We start from the raw sequence: 15777 nt of genomic DNA, 5'->3' as shown, positions 1-15777 counted from the left end.
GTCCGCCGGCAACTCATATCCACCAAAATCTATGGCTGAAGGAGCCAAGCAAATAGGTTCAGTGATCCTGGGTCATGATGCAGGATTGCCCCTCTTTCTCTGGTGAGAAGATCTGGAACCACTGGCGGCTTGACCGGAGGCGATGCTGACAGACTACAAAGGTCCGGATACCAAACCTGCCTCTGCCATGCCAGAGCGTTGAGTATCATCTTGAACGGACTGAGTGTGTTGATGACTCGTAGCAGGAGAGGGAACAGGGGAAATGTGTACAGGAAGCGTTCTTTCCATGGGATTGAGAACGCGTCCCCCAGGCTCCTCGGCTGGTGGAACCTGCTGCTAAACTTCTGGCACTTGGAGTTTGCCGTTGTCGCAAACAGGTCCACCTGATCTTGAAGAAGCTCCCACTCGTGGCAGGAGCGCAGTTCCCTGCTGAGGGAGTCTGCAATAGTGTTCTTGACTCCCGCCAGGTGAAGAGGGACGAGGAACATCCCCTGTCTGACGGCCCATCTCCACAAGTCCTGCACTTCCTTGGAGAGAAGTGGGGGTCGAGTGCCCCCCTGCTTCCTTATGTAAAACATGGTGGTTGTGTTGTCCGCGAAGATCCTCACCACCTTGCCTTTCAGAGACGGAGGAACGACTTGAGGGCCCAGAGCACTGCCCGTAGCTCCAGGTTGTTGATGTGAAGATCCTTCTCCTCCGACAACCACAGGCCGGTGTACGCTCCCCAACCCTCGAGGGAGGCGTCTGTGGTGACCATCTCCTGGTATGGTGGGTTCTGGAATCCTGTGCCTTGGGCGATGTTGGTGCGAACGCCCCACCATACTATCTCCCGCTGGAATTAATCGGTGAGTGGTATCTTGTCTGTGAAGCTACCAGACACCTGTATCCAGCGGACGTCCAGGAATTGCTGGAGGGGCTGCATCTGCAGCCTCCTGAGTCGGCTGAGGTAGATGCAGGACAACATCAGACCCACCAATGACTTGAGGGCCCGCACAGTGGCTGTCTCCGTTGACGACAGCCGCTGCACCCTCTCCAGGATGGCTGCTATCCTCTCTGACAGGGACGCCAGGCAAGACACCGAATTCAGTCTGGCGCCTAGGAACAGAGCGTTCTGTGATGGCGTTAAGCAGGACTTTGGATAGTTGACAAAGAATCACAAATCTGTTAATAGCCGGACAGTCACCTACGTGTGACCTTTGGCCAGCTCCCACGAAGGGGCGCGAGTCAGCCAGTCGTCCAGGTAGGGGTATACATGAATGCCCTGCAGGCGTAGATGGGCTGCCACTGGTGTCAGACATTTCATGAACACTCTGGGGATGCCGACTTCAAGCCTAAAGGTAGGGCCTTGAACTGGTAGTGCCGTCCCTGCCTCACAAAGCACTTTCGATGTTCCTTGTAAAGGGGGACGTGGAATGGGCATCCTCCAATTCTAGCGACGTCAAGAGATCTCCTCTTTCCAGTTGGCCGAGGACGTGTTGCAACGTGACCATCCTGAATTTTTGGGACTTGAGGTATTTGTTCACACGTCATAGGTCTAGAATGGGCCTCTGTCTTATTTCTGACAAGAAATATATCTGGAATAGACTCTGGAGCCCCGGAGTCGCTGGGGAACTAGCTCTATCGCCCCTTTTCACTTTCGCAACATGGCCCATACCTCTTCCAGGAGCTGAGGGATGTGCTCCTTCTGACGGGCAACCGGCGGGATCCCTGCGTTGAAACTCCAGGATATGGGCGAGAGCGTCCAGCACGCATCTATCAGTGGTGATGTCTCTACATTTGCTGACGAAGCTCATCAGCAGGCCTCCCACCGGGGTGCACGGGTGGGGGCCCGACGTCCCAGTCGGTTCAGGGTTGCTTCAGCACCGGCGTCCTGCCCTGTGGGTGACGGCCACACTGCACTCTGTTCCCGTAGGCCTGGGAACGGCCTCTCTAAGGTTACTGAGTCGTGGATCTTGAAGGCTGATGGTACGAGGAGAAACCTTTTGAAGCCCTGCTTGACTTTCCCCTGGAAGAACGAAAAGAAGAGCGGTGCTGCTGGAGGCTGCCCGGGGAAAGGGCCCTTTCCGCATCTGCCTTGATGGTCTGCAGGAACTCGACTACCTTCCCAAATAGGTTATCTCTGTCGAAGGGCATGTCCAGCACCTTCACTTAGACCTCCTGGCGGAAATTCATGGCCTTCATCCAGCCTTAGCAACAAAGGCAGACCCCATTCCCCATTTGCCGGAACCCTGTGTTGGTGACGTCCAATGCCACTGTGATGGCGTGATCAGACGCTATCTCCCCTTCCTGGAAGAGAGCAATTGCCTCCATCTTCTTATCCAAAAAAGGTCAGAGCTTGTACCACAACTCCCTGTCGTACCTGGCTAGGATCGCCAGTGCGTTGGCCGTCTTGATAGTGGACGCTGCAGTGTAAATCACCTTCCTTCCTATGGTGTCCATCCTCTTCCCCTTGCTGTCTGGAGGGACCAAAGAAGACGAGGACGGGTTGGCCGACCGTTTCTTTGTGGCCACCAATACCCCCAAATACGGCGATTGTTCCGACCTCAGGCACTTGGGTTCGGAGTCCGGTACGAAATACTTCTTTTCCAGCCTATCCCGTTTGGCTGGAGCCATGCAAGGGTTCTTCATGAAGGCCAGGCCCTCTTGCCAAACATCGCCCAGAAGGGGTACTGCCATGACCGTCTTTCTCTTGGCCTTGCGGCTCTGGTAAAGACCCCTTCCTCGCCCCCACCTTTCCCCCCCCCCCCCCCGAGGGTCTTGAACCATGGCCTGAACAAGTTCCCCCCTTCTGGCGTGCCAGCAGACTTTGCCAAAGTCACTGCGGCGGAGTCGCGCCTTGGGGGTAGGTACACCTTCTGAGCTGCGGGGGCTACCTTTGCAGGGTCAGCGACCTTAGCTGCAGCTGTCTCCAACTGCTTTCTTCTACTTTGTCCGTCGCTTATCGGAATACTCACTAAGTTTAGCCGGGTTAGATGACTTCCTTTTCGAGGAGGAGCACGACTGCCGGCTGGCAATGGAAGCAGATGGTGATGTTCACCTTGCGACCCGCTTCTGCGTCGAACCCGGTGGGCTTGCCGCAAGGGCCATTGACCTTGAGCCACGCGGCCAGTCTACTGTGCCTGTTCCTCGTCGTCTTCTTGGAGAACCCGAGGCAAATTTCGCACTCCACCTCCTTGTGGTCCGGGTGCAGGCAGAAGAGACATTGCAGGTGCTTGTCCTCCACAAACACCTTCTGTAGCCCGCATTTGGTGCAGGGCTTGAAGAGGGACCTTCCCTCGTCCTTCTCCTCCATCATGGTCAGGGGGTGCGAAGTAGGCCCGATGGCCTTCTAGATTTTTCGATGATCTTCGGCCTTGTGGGGCACTGAAATTCACTGACAACGGATCCCCGCTGTCGGCTGATGGAGAAGAGAGCACACATAGAAATAGCTCGAAGAGCAAACTCGAGAACTCCCAACACTGCAGTAACAATCTGAAGAAGGCTGCCAGAGGAGGGGCTTAGGGAGAGGACTGTCATTGGATGGGGGAAGTATGTCCCAGAGGACAGTGATTGGCTTAAAGGAGAAATACAGTTTGTAAGTGAAACTGAAACAGTTTTTTCTTTTACCAAGGATTTGCAGCCTGACGACAGGGAATATTCATGAGCATGTGAATCCATGCCAGACGGCGTGCTGAAGAAAAAGTTCCTACTCTTTAAAGTGGCAGGTCCTAAGGCAGTTCGGGCCTCTGTATCAGGAATAATTGACACTGAACGTTTCTGGAATGGGATGGCTGATCGCCTATCTGTGCTGTTACAGGTGCGGAAGGCGCACAAAGCCTGAGTGATATGCTCTGCTGATGCAAGTAACAGTATATATAAAATAATTTTGTCTGCCAGCTGGCGGTCACTTTCAGAGAAACCAATCTGTGCTCTTGTGTTCATTCACTACAACCAGGAGCAATCTGATGCTGGCCTCTCTTCTAGTTCAAGGTCCTAGAACTTTCCACAGAACTGCCATGATTCAGAGCCTGAGGACAAGGCCCAACAAGACATTTAAATACATCAACTGCTTTGAATATGTTGTGAAATGTATTCAGTTTTATTGAAAACCTACTTGTTTTAATGTACAGTTGTGTAAACTGTGAAAAGGTAGCGATTTTTTGACTGGGAAATAGTACAAAATACTAAATGCCAAAACATTGCTGCAATAATGCCACCAAAAATGCAGTACTGTGCTGCAAAGGTTTGCATGTTGTGCTGCAAAATTGTACATTTCACGCCACACTACTGGAGGGTCCGAATAGACCAGGAGGCCACCAGATCTTGGAAGGAGCCAATACTAGATGTGGTGGCTGGTGGTGAATTTAACTAATTTATGATTGTCAACATTTCTTTAGAGTGATTTGTGGTTGCGCTGATTTTTTGGGAAAAAGATTTATTTTTTGCATTAAATATAATCTGTTTGAAACACCGCTGTTAAGCCAGGATTCATAATTTGGGCCACCCTTTTTGTCTGAATTTTTGGTTGGCGTGAGAGACTTCTCCTGAAGTCCGCCTGCCATTATGTCCCTTTTTACATATTAAAAAGTAGATGGCATTTGCTCGCCCTAAGGTGCCCAGTACTAGGGGTGCCTCTCAGACAACCCATCTCTGCCCTAGAGTGATTGTGTCACTATAATAAGGTTTAGCGAATAGGTTTGTGGTGGCGGTTGAGCTTTGATTTTTGCTTCACTAAGGGTGCACGCCATTTTACTGTATTGGTAGCCCTTTTTTTTATCTTGCTCCCAGCCATTTTACTTTCTATGGCTTCCCTTGGTCTAGGTGACCACTTGCTGGTCTCAAAATGGCAGTTCTGACCATGTGGGATCTTTGTGCGCCCATCGTGACAGCCTCTACATTGGCCCTACCTGGTTTGGGCTGGTAGAGGATAGGTCCCTGTATAAGACCTCTCATTTGCTGTTGGGGTGGTTTTGACAGAGTGGAAGTTCCAGTGACCAACCACTATGGTTGGATATCTGAGCCTCTACCCTGGGGCCCTTTTTTTGGATTGGTTGGCTTTTGCGAAAAGGAACTTTCACAGGGGTATTTAGGTTCTTCCCTGCCTCCAATTCACTCTCTTGCTGCCGTTTTCCTGGAACATGCAGGTGGCAGGTCGAGGTGAGTTTGCATGCCGATTCCTGATGTGTTGCCCATTTTTAAAGTACTCACTTGGCAATACTTGCTAAGTGCAGTTGCTTGGCCTTATCCCAGTTTGGGTTGTTTTATGCCAAAAGTCCAGTCTGTATTTCTTGAAGACTCTAGATGACAACCCACATTTCCTAGGTCGAGCGCTCCACTTTGGGACAGTTTCTGGGCCATTTTACCACTGCATCCCACCGTTTACCTCCACGTACTTCCGTTTGGTAGTGGACAGGATTTCAGAGAGCAGTGCAATTTCATAACTGCACTGAGACTTTAGTTTGGGATATGAGAGGGTGCCACCAGCCATCAGCTCCATCTTGGGACCGTTTTCTGCCGTGTTGCTGCCTTTTGTTGTTCGCCCTGCTGCTGGGAGCCCACTGTTCGGGTTCTCCATTCTTCCTCAAGTCTTCTTCATGGGATCTTTCACTCCTGGATTGAGGTTAGATGTCGAAGGAAGAGCCTTTTTCTTCTACTGTGCTTCAGGGATCGTCTTTGGATCATGGTGAAAGAATACTGTGTACCTGTGGAGAATAGTCATCTGCTTACCAGATTTTTTGGGTGCCTGGAGCCCTTTTGCTGAAACCGCTGATGAGAGTACCTATCTTGGGGTTCTAGGAAGGGTGGTTATTAGCAATATTCACTTTTAACTTTTAATTCACTCATTTTAACTTAGAAGATACCCTTCTTAGTTGCAACTGCCTGATCTAGGAGAATAGGTGACCTTCAAGCTCCCTCCATAGCGTATCATTATATCATCTTTCATAGGCATAGGTTTTTTTTAATCACTAAGGTCCGCTCGGAGTTTCATTTGCATCATCAGGAAAATTGTCATGCTTGTCTTCCATTCCAGACCTCAGTTCTCAGCAGAGGAAACTTTCCACAATATCGATGTAGTGCGAACTCTGAAACTTTTACTTGGAGATAACTCAAATATTTAGAAAGTCAAACTATCTTCATGGAACCTATGGTGGCATTTCTCATGAACACAAAGGGGCCAATGCTACCATTGCTAGAAGGACAGTATCTTACATTTAAAAAAACATACACATTATCTCAACTTTAGATTCCTCAGAGGCTTCATGCTCATTTTCCCACAGCTAAGGCAGCACTGTTGGCCTTCCAGAGACATGTTCTCATCAGGGGAGTTGCTAGGTCTGGAAACGACCCGGGGCTACGCTGATGTCGGAACTGTTGGGACTGGGGGCTAGCTAGTCTTTTGGCTGTAGCTCCTGAGATTCTATCCGGGGCTGCAACCAAAAGATCAGGGGCTATAGTCCCCTTAGCACCCCCCTAGCAACGCCCCTGGTTCTCATCTCGTAAATCTGTAAGGCAGCCACACAGGGAACTTTGTATGCTTTTGTTAAGCATTATTCTTAAGATGCATCTTTCAGGAAGGAGGGTTTCTTTGATCAGCAGGTCTGGTGCCACCTCTTTGCTTGAAACCTGACTTGGCATATGATGTCTCCTCCACCCAGTATTTGGGCCTGCACAGTCTGGCCTTCCAACCACTTTGGAAGGAGAGAGACCAGGACACCAGAGTAAGGAAAAACTACTGTCATTGCGATTCCGGCAAACTTCGTGTTTGTTCTCCCTCCGTCACAATGTCCTCCCATCTGTTCCCTTGAAGAATATGCTGTATGGCAACCTCCACGGTGGAGAAAACTGAAGAAACTGGGAGGCGACACATATGTGGGAGTAGAGGCTGCGGTGTCGAGGGATGCTTGCAAATACCAACCCCATTTCAAAGTTCTTTAAAAGTGAAAGGATTCTCTTTTGGTGAAGCTGTTTTTCCCATCCAACCTGCAGAACATGCTAACCCAACCAATTGTGAAGGAGAGCAAGCAAGGGCTAAGAGTACCAGAATCACCCTTGTTAAGATGGAGGTCCAAAATCAACCCTGGGGTGGATTTTAGGAGGCAAACCCATTATGGCGAACAGGAAAGATACTGAATTCAGGTGAAACCCAGAGCTACACTCAGGAGTGATTTGATTTGAGAGTGGTCGAGGGCTACAATGAGACACACACAGAGCTCTCCAATAATTGTAGTTAGAGGGGGAAGTACATAAATATACAATGATTAATTAGGCCTTTAAAATACACACTAAACAATGGAACCTGCAGGTTAAGTATTATTTCACAACGACTGTCAAACACATACATACATACACCCACAACCATATTTTAAAGACAGTTAAGCAACAGTTAGCATAAGCAAGACTTTCAATAACTGTATGTGGTAAATTGAGCAAAGAAGTAGAAAAACAGTTGATTCAAAACCAGTAAACATAGGTAAGAAAAACACAGCAAACACACTTATGAGCAATCCTAGAGAATTAGATCCCTAACTCTTAATAAGGCCAGCCTGATATGGAATGGGTCCGAATAACAGAGTCACCAGTTCCTCATGGTATATTTTCCAATTAGGTTTACTTTTGGATTGAGCAATGCCAGTCGTAGCAATTAAGAGTTCCAAAAGTTTAGAAAAGTTCAGGAAAGGATCTCTCTCAGTACCACCACCCTAGAGAAGGCCTGTGGGGGATACTTGACTAGACCACCATCAATCTGAGTCAGGCAAGGGAGAATGAGGGTCAGGACCTTACACCTATGTAACCCTATACAGGAGAGGGGGGAATCGAAACAGCTATGCTAACTTCACCCATTACTCCGATTTTCCAAGAGACAACTTTAGCGGTTCCAGAATCCGTTGGGGCCACGCACTTCTGTGCTTAGTCCAGTCGAGGGAGGTCCATGGGGTTGCAGGTGCAGAGGTAGTTTTTGAACACAGGATTTAGTTTCATTCTGTCACAGTACCCGATTATGGTTTCAGAGACTGGCCAGGTGGTCACCCTTGACAAGAAATGAAGACTTCTGCAGAGCAGGAAACCTCGATTGAGAGATGATTATGGGATTCAACGGGAGTCACCATGATCAGGCGATGGCAGACGATCTTTGGCTGGCTAACAAAGGAGCAGGCCCTGCATGGCTTTGGTTGGGACAGGAAGGCTGAAAATGCAGGAGCATGCATCTTGTAGCACAGGTTGAAGATCCTCCATGTTCCAAGGATGCAGTCGGAATGGTGTTGGATGCAGATAGGTAACCCTGGAGAGAACTAGTCAGTCCAATGGGTGGTACAGGGACATTCCCAAAGGCGCATTAGGCACGGATCCTCGAGCAGGGGTTGAGACTGGTTGTTTCCACAGGTACAGGGGTCGAAGCAAAGACAAGCGCCTTCTTGAGGTTAGGACAGACGTTCAGGACGTAGCTGCAGGCAATTCTGGTCAAATGCAACAGCCATCCTCAGGTCTTCAGCTGATGGCACTATTTAGGGCTCATCGCTCCAATGATAATATGATGAATGGTTGCGGGAGTCCCTCCTGGAGTCGGCACCAGGTCCACCAATGGTAAGGATCTGCAGCATTCAAACTGGCAGGAGCTGCATAATAATAAAAACATTTTTCCCAGGAACAGAGACTTAGTGACACAGATGTGGACTTGGGGCTAGACATTCCCAGCCTCTATTTCTAATCATACACACAGACCACCACTTTGGTCGGGAAAGCAGAGGCTTTGCCTGGGAAAGCGCTTACCATATATGGCAATTCCAGGACCGAGAGGCCAGGAAGAAGGCGAAAGGACAACATGGCTAAAAGGCAGGCAGAAATATCATGGCTACGGACATTTTAGGGTATACGGTACTCTTTATGGCATTATGTGGTAAAATGCAAAAATGCACAAGTAAAAAGTAAAAAACAGGATGAAAAATATCTGCCGCCACCAGCCCATCCTGGACACATTGCGATTGCAACCACAAAGTTACTAAATAACAGGTTATAAGGATACAAATAATCCTTACCACTCTTCACTTTAAGGGGGTGCGTGCCATTTTAAAAAATACAACAAAAATTCACTATGGGAGACATTCTCCCAGTACTGATAGTCTTATGGACTGATCAGTTTCCCCATAAAAATTAGCACAAGGGAAGAGAAGCATAAGGCTATACTTACTTCCAAAAAAGTTAGGTCAGCAGTCAAAACAGAGCAAAAAGAGAGGGTGTCCCATAGAAGTCTATGAGAGGAAGGCAGCAAAAAAAATGTTTCCCAACAACCATGAAGGTAATTTTATCTTTTTTTAGCCTTCAAAATCGACAAACTCCTTTGGAGGCTGCGGCTTGAACACAACTTTGCAGTGATATAGCCTGGAACGGAGGGAACAAGAAAATTACGATTTGCACCCTACACAATCTGCCTGATCTGAGAGTTTTGAAATAAAGTGTGGGTCACATATAGTAAAAGGCTTTTGACATTTAGAGCAGAATCAAAAACCCTTCCTTCTGGTTACAGGCGTGGAGAGGTAAGTCATGAATAACAGAATTTAGTGTACAATGGACAAAAATGTGCAGCTGCAGCCGATGCTCCCTTCCACATGGAGTAAAGGGCTGACGGTTTAGGGCACAGGGGAAGGAGGGTGGTGGAACATTTGCACCCACACTCTGCATAAAAAACAGCAAAGCTCAGTATCCGGCTCCGGTTCCGTTTCCAATGAGCGGAATTGTAGTATGGAGGAGAGGGGGAAGGACGTATTAGCAAAGCACATAGGAAGAAAAGAGAATACTGATTAGTGCACTAGGTTGGCTGAGGTAAGAACTGAGACTATGTTGAAAATAAATAAGCGAGAGAGAGAGTGTTGTGCAAGGGTGCGCAGAAAGGATGGCGACCGATGTTACGTCGCCAATCTTATTGCACAGTCAAATAGCTAGGTCTGAATTGCTGAGCTAGCGCACTTCTAATTTTCAAGAAACTGAACAACTTTACATTACTATCAAGTCTTCTTTTCCCTCTAAACAAAGCTTAGCTATTGAGGTTGTAGATTGGTATCATCAATGTACCTTAGTGAAAAAAGTAGAGGGGAAATAACTTACCTAAGCAGAAGGACTGGATGAGCAACAGCAAGCTTCCTGCAAGCCATGTTGGCATCGGACATACGGCTCTCCGCTGCTTTTGAGTCACTTGTGTCAGCCAGGAGGGTGATAAATCTATGAACAAGAGCATCCAGCTAAAGGTGGATAGGAAAAGAAAACGCTCTCAAATTAATGTTATAAGGACACAATGAAGGGAATGCAAACCTGGAGAAAAGGTCTCAATCAGACTTTTGCCAAACTAAGCACTGGGACGTCTAGCTAAATAAACAAGTAGTGTGACTTTTCTATTCAACAATACAATCTGCCATGCAGAGGGGATCCCCAATATCATTAAAATAGAAAAGGGAGAACCAAATTAATGGGATTCAATTAGATGTTGATTTGCATAACATTTTCTTGTCTGACAGCACGATAATACAAAAATAGGTTGTTGCCAAATTGCCATTCACTAGCCTTGCACCCAAAACGAATATACTGCCAATTTTAAGAAAGAACAGCCTGAGACAGATCGTTACATACCTTTGAGGTGGCAAAGATCTTTCAGTGGCCTCAATAGGCTCTACTTCCCCACACATTCCTGGCATTAAGCAGTAATAACGAGCCAACTATTAGGTTGGAAATGATAGGAGGGGCAAGGGATGGAGGTGTTTGAGACAACCAAAATGATTTAGAAGGATCATTCAAGGAAATATGTATACGGTTTAAACAAAACACATTTTTATCAAAGAGCACTAATTGACTCTAGCTGATAAATTGAAACCTAAAACCACCAGTGAGGAAAAAAAGAATTTGCTGCTGTTCTGAGCAACAGCTTTGCTAACTGGGAAAAGGTGTGAAGGCAGGCTGGAAATAATAAAATTTGGCAGTCCCGCTGAGCTATAAAATAATTTTACGCATGACTCCCCGTAATCTAACACTGATGCTCATAAAGATCCTACCTTGCAGGTATTACTTTCTGTGGCACCCTCGCTGGTCTGCAGAATCTCAGGCACTGGTACAATCAGATCTGGCACTTGTAGATAGAGCTGTAGGAGAAAGCTACGACAGTGTTTGCCCATCGAGCTGAAAGAGAGGAAGCCACAGAGGAAGGAATGGAGACTCTTTAAAATAGATTTGAGGAGATGGCAGCATTTATTTCATGACACATGCTATGAAAATGTAAATAACATTTCTATCAGCATTTTTTATTTGGCTGAGAACCATGAAAACAAGAGTCCACAACATAAGTCCACTAAGTATTATTATTATTATTATTATTATTATTATTATTATTATTATTATTATTATTATTATAAATAGTAAATGTTCTTCCATTATCAGGACTGTGTTTTAGCAACATTCCAAAACAGATTATTTCTTTTTTCAGTCTTAGGTGATGCAGCTATTAAAAAATGCATTTATTTTTGGATACTGTACCCATGGTCGTTCACGCATCAAGGCTTCTCAGATTGTTTTGTTTCTGACACGAGGGAGTATGTATGCATGAGTAAAGGAAAGTAAAGAAAGGTGTAAGATGTCTATGTACCTTCAACTCCAAGAGGGGAGAAAGGGTGCGCGCATGTGAATCTAAGCAGATACAAGCATCAGAAAAATGATTACGGTAAGTAATGTATGCCTTCATAGGCTTAGGGATTTCCTTAGAATCACATGCTTTGCATAGACTAGCAAGCAGTACCTGGAGAAGGTGGTGGGTTGTTAGAAGGTACTGCAGCAAAAAGGTGTCTTCACACTGCTTACCCCACCGGGAACTTTCCTCTTGAATGTGTATCCAAACAGTAGTGCAGTGTGAAGGTGTGAAATGAATTCCATGTAGCTGCGTTGCAAATGGCATCTAAAAGTACATTTTCAATGAATGCTAGAATAGCCCCTGTGCCTCGAATTGAGTGTGATCTGGCCGTGAAAGGTAAAGTTTTTCTGAACATAGAATGAAATATTTTGATACATTTGACAATCCATCATGAAATAGCTGATTTAGAGAAATTATCCCCTACACTCCAATGGCTATGGAAACAAAGAACTGATCCGTTTTCCTCAGTGGCTTTGTTTTATTCAGCAAGTACATTGCAGCTCTCCTAACGATTAATATATGGAGGCTTTTTTCTGCTGAATTAGTTGGGTTTTGGAAGAAAGCTGGAGCTCTATGGACTGGATGACATGGAACGTTGAGATACATTTAGGAGAAAAGTGTGGGTATGCTCTTAGACTAATTTGTCTTTATGAATAACAACCAACCGATCCTGAACTTAAGGGGCTTCCAGTTCACTGACCCTTCTTTTGATGTAATGGACACAAGAAATGCAGTTTGAGATGTTTAAGGCTAGTTGTATGCATTGGCTCAAAGCAGGGTCCATGAGTTTATTAAGTACATTGAAGTCGCATTCTGGAGTTGGATTTGAAATTGAGGGTGTAATCTTTAAACCCCTTCCATAAATGCTTTAACCACTGGCACCTTCCACCATGACACCTTACTTTGAGAGGTGGTGTATGCTGAGAGAGCTGCAAGAGGAACTCTAATGGAATTAAAGACTAATCCTGAGTCCAAAAGGTAAAGCAGATAGTGTATTATAATTTAGATGTGAAGGTGAGCAGTCAATGGCGTTTATGCAGCGCGTTCTACACCAAACAACAAACCGTTTCCACTTGTTGAAATAGCAGTGTCTTGGGTTTACGTGCCTCCTTCAAGATATCCATACATCTTTGTGGTAAGTTTAAATGTCCAAAATCTATGACTTCAGGAGCCAAGCTGCCAAGTTCAGTGTTTGAGGGCATGAATGGAGTGTTGTCCTTTGATGTTCGGATAGCATGTTGTAAGGGCACAGTAGTTTGACTGGTGTGCAAAGAGAAATTTTGAGCAGGTATGAAAACCATAGCTGTCATGCCCACCTTGGCTTTATCAGGATAAGAGTGACTTGTTCCTGGTGCATTTTACGGATTATTTTGTTCAGAAGTGGTGTTGGGGGGAAAAGCATATGCAAAATACCCTAACCAATTCATCCTCAGAGCGTTTCCCCATCAATCCCGTTTGCGGATTCCTGTATTCATAGTCTGAGCATTGTGCGTTCTCTCGTGTTGCAAAGAGATCTACGTCTGGTTGCCCCCATTGTGTGAAGATGTGTGAAATATCTGCTTGTGTTTGCCACTCGTGCTCTGCAGGCAGCTGTAAACGTCTGCTTAAGTCGTCCACCAGAGAGTCGTGTTCCCCTGGAATGTGGAAATTCTCTCAGCGAACTTGGACAGACATAGTGAGTGTGTCTCGCCCTGCTTCTGTATATAGAACATGACAGTAGAGCTCTGTGTGACTAGAACTGTCTTTCTTTCTAGCTGATGTTGAAAAGCTTGAGGTGCTTTGAAGACTGCTAGCAACTCTAGTAGGTTGATGTGGTTTTTTGACATTGACTGTGTCCATACACTGTGTGCAGTTTGGTGGAGAAAATGTGCTCCCCACCCTGAGAGTGAGGTGTCTGTTGTAAGAGTGGCTTGCGAAAAGGTTTTCCCTTCTTGTTTTCCTTTGACTACCACTGCAGTGCTTGTACTAGCAATTGTCAAATGTCTACTAGATCGTCCCACCGACCGCTTGCTTGAGACCAATGATTTGCTATCCACTCTTGAGCTGGATGCATTAGCAGAAGTGCATGTGGGATAAGGTAAATGCATGAAGCCATCATCCCCAAAAGGTGCATTGCCTTTCGTATGATTATCTGACGAACAGCAACATAAGGAGGGATTTGAAAGTGTATGTTTTGTATGCTTTCGTTGGAGGGGAAGACTAAGCCTTCTTGTGCTATCATCAATGCACCCAGGAATTGATTTACTTGGCTGGGGTAGAGATTTGATTTGTTCTCATTGATTGAGAGCCCAATTGGGACACACGGTTGATTGTGGCTTGAGTGTGCTGTTGACACATGTCGTCTAGATACGGGTACACTGGGATGGATTGCCTTTGTAAGTGTGCCACCACTTCTGCAAGTACCTTGGTTAACACGCTTGACACTAAGGAAATGCCAAAGGTGAGCACTTTGAACTGGTAGTTTGTGTTTCCTATTTGCAAGTGCAAGTATTTTCTGTGCGCTGGCAACATTTAAATATGAAAGTATTGTGAGAAGCCGGAGGGTTTGCTCACATTTACTCCCCCGGGATACTCTGTTCAGGTGGCTAGGGAAGGTCAAGGAGACATTCCTCCTTTCCCTAAACACTATTCAAATACTGAGATGAAGAAGAGGAAATCAAGAGGAGTACAGATTTCCCATGAGAAAGACCACTATATTACTGGATGAGGAAGATGAAGATCAAGGCACACCAACTTCCCCAATGGACATGTCTGTCCCACTAATGAGGCCAGGCAGAGTGAGGCAATTGACTTCAACTATGCCCACCTGCAGCCTGTTCACTATTTCGATGAATATAAAAGAAACACACATGCTTGGCAAGGAGAACGAGTTGTGGTGCAAGTTGGAGAGCTAGCTGGAGGGCGGATCACAGCCGAACCAGGAACCAGGCCAAGGAGAACGGGATGCCAAAATGCTGAGGGGCTGTCAGGTCAAGCCGAGGGAAGCATAGCGAGGGTGCCGTGTCTCAGGGGAGCCGGAGGTATCTGCAGGTGGAAGTCGAGGGGCGTGCTTATCCCATGCTGCATGCTGCCCAGTCCATGCTCATTCCCGTGGGTAAGAATAAGAGCCCAGAAGGGTCTGATGGGCAGGTGGGAGACCCTGGCCTCAGACGTAAGGTGCGTCAAGGAAGGTAGCAGCATTCTGGAAGTAAACAGTATCACAGAGTGGTCACATATAAGAAAATCCGCATTCAAAGTCTCTGTGAAAGAAAAGGGAAGCGGTGCGACCGCAGGAGAGCTGTGTACGGCTGAAAACTAAGCAAAATAGAAATAGAAAATTGAAGTGAAGAGGTAAGTGGAAGTAAGAGCAAAAGAAGGCTACATGAAAATGGAAGTAAAAGCAAAACTGTGAAACACTAATACTAAAAGGGACATTGTGAGGGAACCAAAGGTATTGTGAAGCATTGGGATGGCGCCCAGTCAGGAGGCTGATTCAGGAGGGTCGAAGAGACCCCACCCTAATAAATTGTGAGTAAAGTTAGGCACCTGGTTGCTCGACCTGTAATGGGTGGCCCGTGCGGTCTGCAAACTGCACCACAACCGAGGGAGGCCTTGGTTTTTACGCAGGTGAACGGAGACCCGCAAGCAACAAGTTAAGAGTGATATTTTCCAAAGGTACTGTTGTGAATTATACTTTTGTGTTGAAAACAAAGTAACCTTGAACATTGACACTTTGAAGGATAATCATGAGGGTCTAAGCTCAAGACAAGGGAAGCCTGAGAGATCATGTGAAGTGAATCCAGATAAAGAAAAGGTACTGCAAATTTTGCCAAGTGAATACTAAGAACTTGTGGAACTTTCTTACCTTGAGTGTCTTGTACAAGGGAACTGTGAAGAGCTCAATTTTCACATTGACTTTGTTTTGAACACTGTTAAATTGGCCAATTCCCACACCCTATCACTTTGTAGGATTGAGGGGAAGCATAGGTTTTGACAGACACAGTAGTTTACTTTTGACTGACAGACAGACTTCCCTAGTTTTCTTTTCACTAGGGAGCATTCTCACCATAGAGTTAGGGCAAGACAGGTATTTTTCCATCCTGACCATCAAAAATAAAGGTTTTTCCAACTTGATCTATTTATCTGTGTCA

At 46.3% G+C, this 15777-nt stretch overlaps 1 protein-coding gene across 1 annotated transcript in view; it reads right to left on the bottom strand.

Moving 5' to 3' along the window:
* The window catches only part of INTS1 (integrator complex subunit 1), a 2112141-nt gene that overhangs the window by 287849 nt on the left and 1808515 nt on the right, over positions 1-15777 (bottom strand). The window contains exons 39-40 of the mRNA XM_069647642.1: positions 11019-11142; positions 10081-10214 (exon numbers count right to left, since the gene is read on the bottom strand). Of these exons, the coding sequence (XP_069503743.1) occupies positions 10081-10214; positions 11019-11142 (258 nt within the window). The remainder of the gene's footprint in view (positions 1-10080; positions 10215-11018; positions 11143-15777) is intronic.

This window comes from Ambystoma mexicanum, chromosome 2q (genome assembly GCF_040938575.1).
Source record: "Ambystoma mexicanum isolate Mex_15411 chromosome 2q, UKY_AmexF1_1, whole genome shotgun sequence".
NCBI lineage: Eukaryota > Metazoa > Chordata > Amphibia > Caudata > Ambystomatidae > Ambystoma > Ambystoma mexicanum.
Note: the sequence above shows the minus strand (reverse complement) of the source record. Positions and strands in the feature narration are given on the sequence as shown.